This window comes from Oncorhynchus tshawytscha, linkage group LG03, assembly GCF_018296145.1.
Source record: "Oncorhynchus tshawytscha isolate Ot180627B linkage group LG03, Otsh_v2.0, whole genome shotgun sequence".
Classification (NCBI taxonomy): Eukaryota; Metazoa; Chordata; class Actinopteri; order Salmoniformes; family Salmonidae; genus Oncorhynchus; species Oncorhynchus tshawytscha.
In genome coordinates, this window is record NC_056431.1 from 80,358,817 (window position 1) to 80,374,657 (window position 15,841).

Genomic DNA, 15,841 nt, shown 5'->3' on the forward strand with positions numbered 1-15,841 from the left:
TAGAGCTCTGAGATTCGGCTGAAAAGCAGCACGTCGTTGGATCTTAACGGACAGAAATTAGCATGTGAGAGTGATAAATTATACATTTAATAAAAGCCGTTGCACCTACAAACTTAGTCAATCAGACAGTTTTTAAGTCCAATGGTCACTTTATGTACACTATAGAAACTCCAAAACCAAAATATACAATATCATAAAGTGGGTACAAAACCGGTCGCAGAACAACACTAACTAGAACTACCAGAACATAACTACACATCACATACAATCACCGACAAGGACACAAGGGGAAACAGAGGGTTAAATACACAACATGTAATTGATGGGATTGGAACCAGGTGTGAAGGAAGACAAGACAAAACCAATGGAAAATTACAAATGGATCAGCGATGGCTAGAAGGTCGGTGACGTCGACCGCCGAACAAGGAGAGGGCCCAACTTCGGAATTCGCAACTTCGCAACTTTTGAATTATGTGTGTTATGTTATTGTATATTACTGTACTGTTGGAGCTAGAAACATAAGCATTCCACTGCGCCCGCGATAACATATTCAAATCTGTGGATGCGACCAATACACTTTGTAAGAGCCATTTTGTAAGAGCTAATAGTTTTACAGTCTATTGATAGTAATACATATGTTATTTTACACCCAGAAGACAGTATGGTACAGTGTCAGCGTGTAGGCCCAAGATACTGTAGTGTCAGTGTGTAGGCCCAAGATACTGTAGTGTCAGTGTGTAGGCCCAAGATACTGTAGTGTCAGTGTGTAGGCCCAAGATACTGTAGTGTCAGTGTGTAGGCCTAAAATACTGTAGTGTCAGTGTGTAGGCCCAAGATACTGTAGTGTCAGTGTGTAGGCCCAAGATACTGTAGTGTCAGTGTGTAGGCCCAAGATACTGTAGTGTCAGTGTGTAGGCCCAAGATACTGTAGTGTCAGTGTGTAGGCCCAAGATACTGTAGTGTCAGTGTGTAGGCCCAAGATACTGTAGTGTCAGTGTGTAGGCCCAAGATACTGTAGTGTCAGTGTGTAGGCCCAAGATACTGTAGTGTCAGTGTGTAGGCCCAAGATACTGTAGTGTCAGTGTGTAGGCCCAAGATACTATAGTGTCAGTGTGTAGGCCCAAGATACTGTCGTGTCAGTGTGTAGGCCCAAGATACTGTCGTGTCAGTGTGTAGGCCCAAGATACTGTCGTGTCAGTGTGTAGGCCCAAGATACTGTCGTGTCAGTGTGCAGGCCCAAGATACTGTATGTTTTCTGTATCTTCTAGTTATTACTGTCTGTAGGCTGACCTGCTGTAGAAGTCTGTAAAGGTCCTGCGGACAGGGAACCCAGCCCTGCGGATCTTCACGGTCTCCAACATCCCAGAATACCTCAGCTGGTTCAGGACCACTTCTGGGTCAAACATGTTGGCGTTCTGAGAAGTAAAAAAACAACAACGACATGTGTCAGGTGACATAAGCAGGCTGTCAGCAAGGTAACACGACAAAATGCTGACTACACTGGTACTCATTTATACCAGCTGCCAGCACCTTATGATGTTAGCACCACTTGTAGCTTCAATGAAGAGGGATTGGTAGAGGACAAGGGAGGGGACAAGGAAGAGGGATTGGTAGAAGACAAGGGAGGGGACAAGGAAGAGGGATTGGTTAAAGACAAGGGAACGGACAAGGAAGAGGGATTGGTAGAGGACAAGGGCGGGGACAAGGAAGAGGGATTGCTACCATGCTAGGGACAGGGACAGGGACAGGGACAAGGAAGAGGTATTGCTGCCATGCTAGGGACAGGGACAGGGACAAGGAAGAGGGATTGCTGCCATGCTAGGGACAGGGACAGGGACAAGGAAGAGGGATTGCTGCCATGCTAGGGACAGGGACAGGGACAAGGAAGAGGGATTGCTGCCATGCTAGGGACAGGGACAAGGAAGACGGATTGCTACCATGCTAGGGACAGGGACAGGGACAGGGACAAGGAAGAGGGATTGCTGCCATGCCAGGGACAGGGACAAGGAAGAGGGATTGCTGCCATGCCAGGGACAGGGACAAGGACAAGGGAGAGGGATTGCTGCCATGCCAGGGACAGGGACAAGGAAGAGGGATTGCTGCCATGCCAGGGACAGGGACAGGGACAAGGAAGAGGGATTGCTGCCATGCTAGGGACAGGGACAAGGAAGAGGGATTGCTGCCATGCCAGGGACAGGGGACAAGGTGAGACATGGTAGTGATTGGCACTGGGGACTCTGTGAGAACATGTGCCTCTGAAACAGTAACCTTCTGTAACCCAAACCTCTCAGAGGACAATGAGAACAGTGATCATGCCTTGTTAACCATGAACACCCTGTGCCAGTTCCAGAAGGAGATTCATCTATTGGCAACGCACTTCATCATGTGTTAAATGTCAATAGGAAAGTTGTCTTGTTTTCCACTGCGGAGACATAGTGGAACCAGTTCTACAGCCCCTCGCTGACCTCTCTTCTCTCCCTCCACAGCAGCAGTCAGCAGGTCAGTAGTGCAACAATGGCCCACACACAACCAACTGCAGCTGCGGCGGGTCAACCCTAACCCCTCACCTCTGACCTGGGCTGGAAGAATGTTCTGGCAGAGGGGCGTTGTTACAGAGGCACAAAGAGAGCCCTCACGGACCCATGGAAGTGCCCGAAACACTCAACACACTCAGAGCCCTCATGGACCCATGGAAGGCCCCGGAACACTCAACACACTCAGAGCCCTCATGGACCCATGGAAGGCCCTGGAAGCTCTATTCAATCAGCCGACATCCGCATAGAGGTTGTTTTGGCGTGTCAGAGGTGGAACTGAGTTATAGCTGTCTGATCTACAAGTGGCTCCTGGCATTATACCTAAAGCAGACATTGCCATTCTATACAGTGCCTTTGGAAAGTATTCAGACCCCTTGACATTTTCCATATTTTGTTACGTTACAGACTTATTCTAAAATGGATTAAATGAAATGGTCAGCAATCTACACACAATACCCCGTAATGAAAAAGAAAAAAATGTTTTTGAGAAATTTTAGCAAATGTATCAAAAATAAAAAACAGAAATACCTTATTTACATAATTATTCAGACCCTTTGCTATGAGGCTCAAAATTGAGCTCAGGTACATCCTGTTTCCATTGATCATCCTTGAGATGTTTCTACAACTTGATTGGAGTCCACCTGTGGTAAATTCAATTGATTGGACATGATTTGGAAAGACATACACCTGTCTTTACAAGGTCCCACAGTTGACAGTGCATGTCTGAGCAAAAACCAAGCCATGAGGTCAAAAGATTTGTCCGTATAGCTCCGAGACAGGATTGTGTCGAGGCACAGATATGGGGAAAGTTACCAAAACATTTCTGCAGCATTGAAGGTCCCCAAGAACCCAGTGGCCTCCATCATTCTTAAATGGAAGAAGTTTGGAACCACCAAGATCCTTCCTAGAGCTGGCTGCCCGGCGAAACTGAGCAATCGGGGAGAAGGGCCTTGGTCAGGGAGGTGACTAACAACCCAATGGTCACTCTGACAGAGCTCTAGAGTTCCTCTGTGGAGATGGGAGAACCTTCCAGAAAGACAACCATCTCTGCAGCACCCCACCAATCAGGCCTTTATGGTAGAGTGGCCAGATGGAAGCCACTCCTCAGTAAAAGGTACATGACAGCCCGCTTGGAGTTTGCCAAAAGGCACCTACCGATCCAATCAAATCAAATGTATTTATATAGCCCTTCTTATATCAGCCCTAGATCCTCTGGTCTGATGAAACCAAGATTGAACTCTTTGGCCTGAATGCCAAGCGTCACGTCTGGAGGAAACCTGGCATCATCCTTACGGTGAAGCATGGTGGTGGCAGCATCATGTTGTGGGTATGTTTGTCAGCAGCAGGGACTGGGAGACTAGTCAGGATCGAGGCAAAGATGAATGGAGCAAAGTACGGAGCGATCCTTGATGAAAACCTTCTCCAGAGTGCTAAGAACCTCAAACTGGGGCGAAGGTTTACCTTCCAACAGGACAACGACCTTGTTCATGTTGTGGTGAGTACTGAATGACCCACCTTGTCCACGTTGGGGTGAGTACTGAATGACCCACCTTGTTCATGTTGGGGTGAGTACTGAATGACCCACCTTGTTCATGTTGGGGTGAGTACTGAATGACCCACCTTGTTCATGTTGGGGTGAGTACTGAATGACCCACCTTGTTCATGTTGTGGGTGAGTACTGAATGACCCACCTTGTTCACGTTCAACACTGAATGACCCAACTTGTTCATGTTGGGGTGAATACTGAATGACCCACCTTGTTCATGTTGGGGTGAGTACTGAATGACCCACCTTGTTCATGTTGGGGTGAATACTGAATGACCCACCTTGTTCATGTTGGGGTGAATACTGAATGACCCACCTTGTTCATGTTGGGGTGAGTACTGAATGACCCACCTTGTCCACGTTGGGGTGAGTACTGAATGACCCACCTTGTTCATGTTGTGGTGAGTACTGAATGACCCACCTTGTCCATGTTGGGGTGAGTTCTGAATGACCCACCTTGTTCATGTTGTGGTGAGTACTGAATGACCCACCTTGTTCATGTTGGGGTGAATACTGAATGACCCACCTTGTTCATGTTGGGGTGAGTACTGAATGACCCACCTTGTCCACGTTGGGGTGAGTACTGAATGACCCACCTTGTTCATGTTGTGGTGAGTACTGAATGACCCACCTTGTCCATGTTGGGGTGAGTACTGAATGACCCACCTTGTTCATGTTGTGGTGAGTACTGAATGACCCACCTTGTTCATGTTGGGGTGAGTACTGAATGACCCACCTTGTTCATGTTGGGGTGAGTACTGAATGACCCACCTTGTTCATGTTGGGGTGAATACTGAATGACCCACCTTGTTCATGTTGGGGTGAGTTCTGAATGACCCACCTTGTTCATGTTGTGGTGAGTACTGAATGACCCACCTTGTTCATGTTGTGGTGAATACTGAATGACCCACCTTGTTCATGTTGTGGTGAATACTGAATGACCCACCTTGTTCATGTTGGGTTTGATGCAGCGCACAAAGAAAGGGTTGGAGGCACTCAGAGTGTTCATCAAGGAATGGAGAGAGTCCTGCAGAAACACAACAACACATCTAGATACGGGATCAGAAACACAACAACACATCTAGATACGGGATCAGAAACACAACAACACATCTAGATACGGGATCAGAAACACAACAACACATCTAGATACGGGATCAGAAACACAACAACACATCTAGATATGGGATCAGAAACACAACAACACATCTAGATACGGGATCAGAAACACAAGTCAAGACAATACCTATCATATAATAGTCTACTCCAGTGGAAGTCAAGACAATACCTATCATATAATAGCCAAGAGGATTCCATCAGGCTGAATAGTAAAGGATAAAGGTTCATTTAGCATGTGGGTGACTAGAGGTCATCCCTGAACTGAGAGCTGACGGTGGGTTAGGGTTAGAGGTCAGGGTCATGAATAGTGGTCCTCACCCCGAACTGAGAGCTGACGGTGGGTTAGGGTTAGAGGTCAGGGGTCATGAATAGTGGTCCTTAACCCCGAACTGAGAGCTGACGGTGGGTTTGGGTTAGAGGTCAGGGGTCATGAATAGTGGTCCTCACCCCGAACTGAGAGCTGACGGTGGGTTAGGGTTAGAGGTCAGGGGTCATGAATAGTGATCCTCACCCTGAACTGAGAGCTGACGGTGGGTTAGAGGTCAGGGGTCATGAACAGTGGTCCTCACCCTGAACTGAGAGCTGACGGTGGGTTAGGGGTCAGGGGTCATGAATAGTGGTCCTCACCCTGAAATGAGAGCTGACGGTGGGTTAGGGGTCAGGGGTCATGAATAGTGGTCCTCACCCTGAACTGAGAGCTGACGGTGGGTTAGGGTTAGAGGTCAGGGGTCATGAACAGTGGTCCTCACCCTGAACTGAGAACTGACTGTGGGTTAGGGGTCAGGGGTCATGAACAGTGGTCCTCACCCTGAACTGAGAGCTGACGGTGGGTTAGAGGTCAGGGGTCATGAACAGTGGTCCTCACCCTGAACTGAGAGCTGACGGTGGATTAGGGGTCAGGGGTCATAAATAGTGGTCCCCACCCTGAACTGAGAGCTGACGGTGGGTTAGGGTTAGAGGTCAGGGGTCATGAATAGTGGTCCTCACCCTGAACTGAGAGCTGACAGTGGGATAGGGTTAGAGGTCAGGGGTCATGTACAGTGGTCCTCACCCTGAACTGAGAGCTGACGGTGGGTTAGGGTTAGAGGTCAGGGGTCATGAATAGTGGTCCTCACCCTGAACTGAGAGCTGACAATGGGGGTTAGGGTTAGAGGTCAGGGGTCATGAACAGTGAGCCTCACCCTGAACTGAGAGCTGACGGTGGGTTTGCGTCTGGCCGTCCCCATCTTCAGGGTCTCCTCTCCGTTCCTGCTCCCGACACGCTCAAACAGGTCATAGATGAAGTCCAGCCTGAAGGACATAAACCACAGTCCTTTACATTAAACAAACAAACTCGTCAAAGGAGGAACTATATGCACAATGTCAACTGCAGAGATTATTCAACTGTTGCAAGCATTTTATGACCAGGGGAAAGGGGAGACCTAGTCAGTTGTACAACTGAATGCCTTCAACTGAAATGTGTCTTCCTCATTTAACCTGAATCAGAGAGATACGGGGATGGGGGGCTGCCTTAATCGACGTCCATGTCATCAGTACCCAGAGAGCGGTTGTTCTTAGGGACTGCCGGCTTGGGATTTGAACCAGTGACCTTTCAGTTACTGGCCCAATGCTCTTAGCCAGGCTTTCTCAAACTCAATCCTGGGCCCTCCCCTCCCCTTCGTGCAGATGTTGGTTTCTGTCCCAGCACTACACAGCTGATTCAAACAACCAAAGCTTGAGGATGAATTGGTTATTTGAAATCAGCTGTGTAGTTTTAGGGTACCCAGGGGTGGGGGAAACCCTGGTCTAGACTACCTGCTAACGGTAATAGACATTGTGTATACCTGCTGTCTTTAAGCATGTTTAAGATGTCATCTCTGAAGGTGTCTCTGTTCTTCTGCAGGATCCCTCTGACGTCATACAGGACCTGGTCAAAAGAAACAGGTAGAGGAACAGACAGACCAGAGGCATGTCGCCGTATGTTCAGTTAGTACTGTACGTTACATTAGCTGTACATGAAGAGAATGATAGCTAGCCTCCTAAAGTCTGTCAAAGCTGTGGCTGAGACTCACTGAGAGAGAAGAGATGGTGTGAACAAAGTGGAGAGGACCTGGGGGCAGTGTTAACACTGTCGGTGTTACTGAGTTACTGAGCCCTGGTCTTAACAGGAGAAGATTCCTCACTAGAGTAATGAGGGCACAGAGGGAACAGGGGGGGCAGAGGGATCACTAATCTGGAATAAGGTCTCACTAATCTGGAATAAGGTATCACTATATCTGGAATAAGGTCTCACTATATCTGGAATAAGGTCTCACTAGATCTGGAATAAGGTCTCACTAATCTGGAATAAGGTCTCACTAGATCTGGAATAAGGTCTCACTATATCTGGAATAAGGTCTCACTAGTGTGGAATAAGGTCTCACTAGTGTGGAATAAGGTCTCACTAATCTGGAATAAGGTATCACTATATCTGGAATAAGGTCTCACTATATCTGGAATAAGGTCTCACTAGATCTGGAATAAGGTCTCACTAATCTGGAATAAGGTCTCACTATATCTGGAATAAGGTCTCACTATATCTGGAATAAGGTCTCAGCATTGTATTACTATATCAAGTAATCATTATAAAACAGTTAGACTAGATATGTTATAATTTATATTGAATATACTGAAGGATGTGACTCTCTCCTCTGAAGTAGAGGCCTTCCAGATAACAGAGGAGGCAGCATGGGAGAGGGGTTCTAGGGAGAGGAGGGAGGGACCGGAATCATGGCTCCTACACTGAAGTAGGTGTCAATGAGACAAACTCCCCTTCTCACCCCGTCTCTCCCTCGTCTCCCCCTCTCCGTGCCCTGGTCAATGAAAAGGAAAGAGAATGGGAGGAAAAAGGGAGAATGGGTCCTGGCTCTTTTGACTTCTGACTCATGATTGAACAGGTGATGATGCACCCTCCCCACCCCGACCCCCTATTTTTTATTTATTTCACCTTTATTTAACCAGGTAGGCTAGTTGAGAACAAGTTCTCATTTGCAACTGCGACCTGGCCAAGATAAAGCATAGCAGTGTGAACAGACAACACAGAGTTACACATGGAGTAAACAATTAACAAGTCAATAACACAGTAGAAAAAAAGAAAAAAAGAGGAGTCTATATACAATGTGTGCAAAAGGCATGAGGAGGTAGGCGAATAATTACAATTTTGCAGATTAACACTGGAGTGATAAATGATCAGATGGTCATGTACAGGTAGAGATATTGGTGTGCAAAAGAGCAGAAAAGTAAATAAGACTCGTTAGGAACCCTGTCTCTCTCTCTGGGCCTAGTGGTCTAGCTGTAAGGGTAGACACAGGAAAACCTGGCTCCCTGTAGAGGAAAGGCTGTGCAACCACTGCACCACAGCAGAACCTGAAACAGAGCTGCATTTCCTGACAAAATGTTTAAAAAAATATAAAACAATTAGAAAGTAATTACCCCAAATTTTAAACCCTTGTTCAAAGTTTCAAAGACGAGAATAGGCTACCCGTCCTGTTGGGGGAGGACGCAGAGAGCTGTGGGTTGGCAGCGCACTACATTGCTGCCTGCCATAAGATGAGGGACAGTGTCTGACAGACCAATCAACCAGCACACGTCCTTTATGTCATCGTTACTACCTCATCCACATGTCCTCTATGTCATCGTTACTACCTCATCCACATGTCCTCTATGTCATCGTTACTACCTCATCCACATGTCCTCTATGTCATCGTTACTACCTCATCCACATGTCCTCTATGTCATCGTTACTACCTCATCCATTGGATGGTTATTTTTACCCTTGATAATTGTTGTTACTAATTGTCTGGTTGACTATTTTGATTATTAATATTTTAATTATGTTAATATTGTAAATTAATCACTAAATCTCCAAAGTACACTTTGACATTATGTACATTGTTACGTCATGCCAATAAAGTGAATTGAATTGAAAAGTGAGATTGTGAGAGAGAGACAGCGAGAGAGAAAGCGAGAGAGAGAGCGAGAGAGAGAGCGAGACAGAGAGAGCGAGACAGAGAGAGAGACAGAGAGAGAGAGCGAGACAGACAGAGCGAGACAGAGAGAGCGAGCGAGACAGAGAGAGACAAAACAAATCCAATTTTGATAATCTCCCATATCTACTGGGTGAAATTCCACAGTGTGCCATCACAGCAACAAGATTTGTGACCTGTTGCCACGAGAAAAGGGCAACCAGTGAAGAACACACACCATTGTAAATACAACCCATATTTATGCTTATTTATTTGATCTTGTGTCCTTTAACCATTTGTACATTGTTAAAACACTGTATATATATATATATACACATACAGAAGTTTCAAAACAATAAAGACATTACAAAAATGTCATTATATATATATATATATATATATATATATATATATATATATATATATATATATATATATGACATTTTGTAATGTCTTTATTGTTTTGAAACTTCTGTATGTGTAATGTTTACTGTTAATTTTTATTGTTTATTTCACTTTATATATTATCTACCTCACTTGCTTTGGCAATGTTAACACATGTTTCCCATGCCAATAAAGCCCCTTGAATTGAATTGAATTGAGAGAAAGAGAGCGAGACAGAGAGAGAGAGAGACAGAGAGAGAGAGAGGGAGAGAAATCTGATGCTCAACACGCTCTGCTCACACCTACTGTAATGGTCCAAGCCTTAAAAAAACTCAGGGGGTATGCTAATTTGTTATAGATCAGACCTAACTCACTCTGTTAAATTAGTCAAAACAGGAACATTTTACATCTGACAAGAAATTCATAAGGAAATTGTCTCAGAGAAAAATGTCCTCCTGTGTGCTACCTATATGCCCCCACTAGAATCCCCACTTTAATGAAGACAGCTTCTCCATCCTGGAGGGGGAAATCAATCATTTCCAGGCCCAGGGACATGTACTAGTCTGTGGTGACCTAAATGCCAGAACTGGACAAGAACCTGACACTGTCAGCACACAGGGGGACAAACACCTACCTGGAAGTGACAGCATTCCCTCCCAAATATGCCCCCATAGACACAACTATAACAACATAACCAACAAAAACGGGTCACAACTCCTGCAGCTCTGTCAATGGTAGGCTTCGAGGGGACTCCTATGGTAGGTACAGTGCCTTGCGAAAGTATTCGGCCCCCTTGAACTTTGAGACCTTTTGCCACATTTCAGGCTTCAAACATAAAGATATAAAACTGTATTTTTTTGTGAAGAATCAACAACAAGTGGGACACAATCATGAAGTGGAATGACATTTATTGGATATTTCAAACTTTTTTAACAAATCAAAAACTGAAAAATTGGGCGTGCAAAATTATTCAGCCCCCTTAAGTTAATACTTTGTAGCGCCACCTTTTGCTGTGATTACAGCTGTAAGTCGCTAGGGGTATGTCTCTATCAGTTTTGCACATCGAAAGACTGACATTTTTTCCCATTCCTCCTTGCAAAACAGCTCGAGCTCAGTGAGGTTGGATGGAGAGCATTTGTGAACAGCAGTTTACAGTTCTTTCCACAGATTCTCGATTGGATTCAGGTCTGGACTTTGACTTGGCCATTCTAACACCTGGATATGTTTATTTTTGAACCATTCCATTGTAGATTTTGCTTTATGTTTTGGATCATTGTCTTGTTGGAAGACAAATCTTCGTCCCAGTCTCAGGTCTTTTGCAGACTCCATCAGGTTTTCTTCAGAATGGTCCTGTATTTGGCTCCATCCATCTTCCCATCAATTTTAACCATCTTCCCTGTCCCTGCTGAAGAAAAGCAGGCCCGAACCATGATGCTGCCACCACCATGTTTGACAGTGGGGATAGTGTGTTCAGGGTGATGAGCTGTGTTGCTTTTACGCCAAACATAACGTTTTGCATTATTGCCAAAAAGTTCAATTTTGGTTTCATCTGACCAGAGCACCTTCTTCCACATGTTTGGTGTGTCTCCCAGGTGGCTTGTGGCAAACTTTAAACAACACTTTTTATGGATATCTTTAAGAAATGGCTTTCTTCTTGCCACTCTTCCATAAAGGCCAGATTTGTGCAATATACGACTGATTGTTGTCCTATGGACAGAGTCTCCCACCTCAGCTGTAGATCTCTGCAGTTCATCCAGAGTGATCATGGGCCTCTTGGCTGCATCTCTGATCAGTTTTCTCCTTGTATGAGCTGAAAGTTTAGAGGGACGGCCAGGTCTTGGTAGATTTGCAGTGGTCTGATACTCCTTCCATTTCAATATTATTGCTTGCACAGTGCTCCTTGGGATGTTTAAAGCTTGGGAAATCATTTTGTATCCAAATCTGGCTTTAAACTTCTTCACAACAGTATCTCGGACCTGCCTGGTGTGTTCCTTGTTCTTCGTGATGCTCTCTGCACTTTTAACGGACCTCTGAGACTATCACAGTGCAGGTGCATTTATACGGAGACTTGATTACACACAGGTGGATTGTATTTATCATCATTAGTCATTTAGGTCAACATTGGATCATTCAGAGATCCTCACTGAACTTCTGGAGAGAGTTTACTGCACTGAAAGTAAAGGGGCTGAATCATTTTGCACGCCCAATTTTTCAGTTTTTGATTTGTTAAAAAAGTTTGAAATATCCAATAAATGTCGTTCCACTTCATGATTGTGTCCCACTTGTTGTTGATTCTTCACAAAAAAATACAGTTTTATATCTTTATGTTTGAAGCCTGAAATGTGGCAAAAGGTCGCAAAGTTCAAAGGGGGCCGAAAAGGGGGCCGAATACTTTCGCAAGGCACTGTACACCTATAGCTCATCTCTTGGCAGTAGTACTGTAGACTACATTATCACTGACCTCAACCCAGAGTCTCTCAGAGAGTTCACAGTCAGTCCACTGACACCCCTATCACACCACAGCAAAATCACAGTCTACTTGAACAGAGCAATTCTCAAATCATGAGGCATCAAAGCCAAAGGAACTCAATAATATTAAGAAATGCTATAGATCAAATCAAATCAAATGTTATTTGTCACATACACATGGTTAGCAGATGTTAATGCGAGTGCAGCGAAATGCTTGTGCTTCTAGTTCTGACAATGCAGTAATAACCAACAAGTAATCTAGCTAACAATTCCAAAACTACTACCTTATAGACACAAGTGTAAGGGGATAAAGAATATGTACATAAAGATATATGAATGAGTGATGGTACAAAGCGGCATAGGCAAGATACAGTAGATGGTATTGAGTGCAGTATATACATATGAGATGAGTATATAAACAAAGTGGCATAGTTAAAGTGGCTAGTGATACATGTATTACATAAGGATGCAGTAGATGATATAGAGTACAGTATATACGTATACATATGAGATGAATAATGTAGGCTATGTAAACATTATATTAGGTAGCATTGTTTAAAGTGGCTAGTGATATATTTTACATCATTTACCATCAATACCCATTATTAAAGTGGCTGGAGTTGAGTCAGTGTGTTGGCAGCAGCCACTCAATGTTAGTGATGGCTGTTTAACAGTCTGATGGCCTTGAGATAGAAGCTGTTTTTCAGTCTCTCGGTCCCAGCTTTGATGCACCTGTACTGACCTCGCCTTCTGGATGATAGCGGGGTGAACAGGCAGTGGCTCGGGTGGTTGTTGTCCTTGATGATCTTTATGGCCTTCCTGTGACCTCGGGTGGTGTAGGTGTCTTGGAGGGCAGGTAGTTTGCCCCCGGTGATGCGTTGTGTAGACCTCACTACCCTCTGGAGAGCCTTACGGTTGTGGGCGGTGCAGTTGCCGTACCAGGCGGTGATACAGCCCGACAGGATGCTCTCGATTGTGCATCTGTAGAAGTTTGTGAGTGCTTTTGGTGACAAGCCGAATTTCTTCAGCCTCCTGAGGTTGAAGAGGCGCTGCTGCGCCTTCTTCACGATGCTGTCTGTGTGGGTGGACCAATTCAGTTTGTCTGTGATGTGTACGCCGAGGAACATAAAACTTACTACCCTCTCCACTACTGTTCCATCGATGTGGATAGGGGGGTGTTCCCTCTGCTGTTTCCTGAAGTCCACAATCATCTCCTTAGTTTTGTTGACGTTGAGTGTGAGGTTATTTTCCTGACACCACACTCCGAGGGCCCTCACCTCCTCCCTGTAGGCAGTCTCGTCGTTGTTGGTAATCAAGCCTACCACTGTTGTGTCGTCCGCAAACTTGATGATTGAGTTGGAGGCGTGCGTGGCCACGCAGTCGTGGGTGAACAGGGAGTACAGGAGAGGGCTCAGAACGCACCCTTGTGGGGCCCCTGTGTTGAGGTTCAGCGGGGTGGAGATGTTGTTGCCTACCCTCACCACCTGGGGGCGGCCCGTCAGGAAGTCCAGTACCCACAGGGCGGATACCACTCGATACCATCTACTGTATCTTGCCTATGCCGCTCTGTACCATCACTCATTCATATGTTTATGTAGATATTCTTCATCCCTTTACACCTGTGTGTATAAGGTAGTAGTTTTGGAATTGTTAGGTAAGATTACTCGTTGGTTATTACCGCATTGTCGGAACTAGAAACACAAGCATTTCGCTACACTCGCATTAACATCTGCTAACCATGTGTATATGACAAATACATTTGATTTGATTTGAATCAACTATTAAAGACGACCAGAACCCACTGGATTCTCCAATTACCTTGAATGAGCTACAGGACAAAATACAAACCCTCCAACCCAAAAAGGCCTGTGGTGTTGATGGTATCCTAAATTAAATGATAGAATTTAAGACAACAAATTCCAATTGGCTATCCTTCAACTCTGTAACATCATCCTCAGATCTGGCATCTTCCCCAATATTTGGAACCAAGGACTGATCACCCCAATCTATAAAAGTGGAGACAAATCTGACCCCAATAACTACCGTGGGAAATTTGTCAACAGCAACCTTGGGAAAATCCTCTGCATTATCATTAAACAGCAGACTCGTACATTTCCTCAGCGAAAACAATGTACTGAGCAAATGTCAAATTGGCATTTTACCAAATTACCGTACGACAGTGTCACGCCCTGACCTTAGTTATCTTTGTTTTGTATATTATTTTGGTTAGGTCAGGGTGTGACTAGGGTGGGTATGTTAGTTTTTGTATTGTCTAGGGCTTTTGTATATCTAGGGGTTTTTGTAAGTCTAGGTATTTGTATGTCTATGTGTAGTTCCCTGTCAGCACTCGTTTATTATAGCTTCACGGTTCGTTTTGTTGTTGTTGTTGGTCTCCTCCTTAAGACGACCATGACAGAAGAACCCACCATAAAAGGACCAAGCAGCGTGCTAAAAAGGAGTGGACATCCTGGACCTGGGAGAAAGATGAGTGGGAGACAACCTGGGAGGAGGTAGACAGGTGGTCGGTCGACCCAGGGAGAGTGCATACATACCTTGGCCTAAACATCAGCGCCACAGGTAACTTCAACAAAGCTGTGAACGAGCTGAGAGACATGAAGGGCCTTCTATGCCATCAAAAGGAACACAACATTTGACATCCCAATTAGGATTTGGCTAAAAATACTTCAATCAAATATAGAACCCATTGCCCTTTATGGTTGTGAGACCCCACCTCCCAGCAACAGAGCCCCCCACCTCCCAGCAACAGAGCCCCCCACCTCCCAGCAACAGAGCCCCCCACCTCCCAGCAACAGAGCCCCCCACCCCCAGCAACAGAGCCCCCCACCTCCCAGCAACAGAGCCCCCCACCTCCCAGCAACAGAGCCCCCCACCTCCCAGCAACAGAGCCCCCCACCTCCCAGCAACAGAGCCCCTCCACCTCCCAGCAACAGAGCCCCCCACCTCCCAGCAACAGAGCCCCCCACCTCCCAGCAACAGAGCCCACCCACCTCCCAGCAACCGAGCCCCCCGCCCAGCAACAGAGCCCACCCCCCACCTCCCAGCAACAGAGCCCCCCATCTCCCCACTATCCAAGGAGAGGAGGCCAATCTCATCCCAGACATCTCCAGCCCCTAACAACATGTCTGGGCCCAGCGGCGCTAGACCCAGACAAGCTCAGCCTGGCGGTGCCAGAGCCAACCCAGCTCAGACCAGCAGCACTAGAACCATCCCAGCTTAGCCCAGCGGCACTAGAACCAACCCAGCTTAGCCCAGCAGCACTAGAACCAACCCTGCTCAGCCAATTGGCACTAGAACCAAACCAGCTCAGCCCAGCGGTGTCAGGACCAGCCCAGCGGTGCCAGGACCAGCCCAGCTCAACCCAGCGGTGCCGGATACAGCTCAGCTCAACACAACTCTTCACAGTACTGGACTCTTAAGGGTAGGACAAATAGTGGCCAACAGGAGGGTACCCCAACCCAGACCTCCGCCTCGCTGCCATCCCACATATAGTATGTAAAGGCAGCCTCTGAGACATAAAGACCCTTCAGCCATCAGAGAGGTATGTCAACTGCTGAAGCTGATGTGCAAACTCCTAGAATAGACATAAGACAATGTGTTGGACCTTATCAGAAAACACTCTATAAGATAAAAGAGAAATGAGTTTCACATTCTGATATTACATGTACTGTAGATATAGTCATCATATATGGAAACATTTTCTTGTTGTCTATTTCTAGAATTGTTCTTTCCTGTAGAATGCACTTCCTCTTGTGTTGGGCATGGTTGGTGCTCTTAGTCAAAGTATTG

General features: G+C 45.9%; 1 protein-coding gene across 1 annotated transcript in view; it reads right to left on the reverse strand.

Annotated features, from left to right (window-relative positions):
- Positions 1–15,841, reverse strand: part of LOC112238528 (unconventional myosin-X-like) — a 227,522-nt gene that overhangs the window by 79,537 nt on the left and 132,144 nt on the right. Inside the window, exons 16-19 of the mRNA XM_042320069.1 lie at positions 7,022–7,104; positions 6,380–6,488; positions 5,026–5,106; positions 1,291–1,415 (exon numbers count right to left, since the gene is read on the reverse strand). Of these exons, the coding sequence (XP_042176003.1) occupies positions 1,291–1,415; positions 5,026–5,106; positions 6,380–6,488; positions 7,022–7,104 (398 nt within the window). The remainder of the gene's footprint in view (positions 1–1,290; positions 1,416–5,025; positions 5,107–6,379; positions 6,489–7,021; positions 7,105–15,841) is intronic.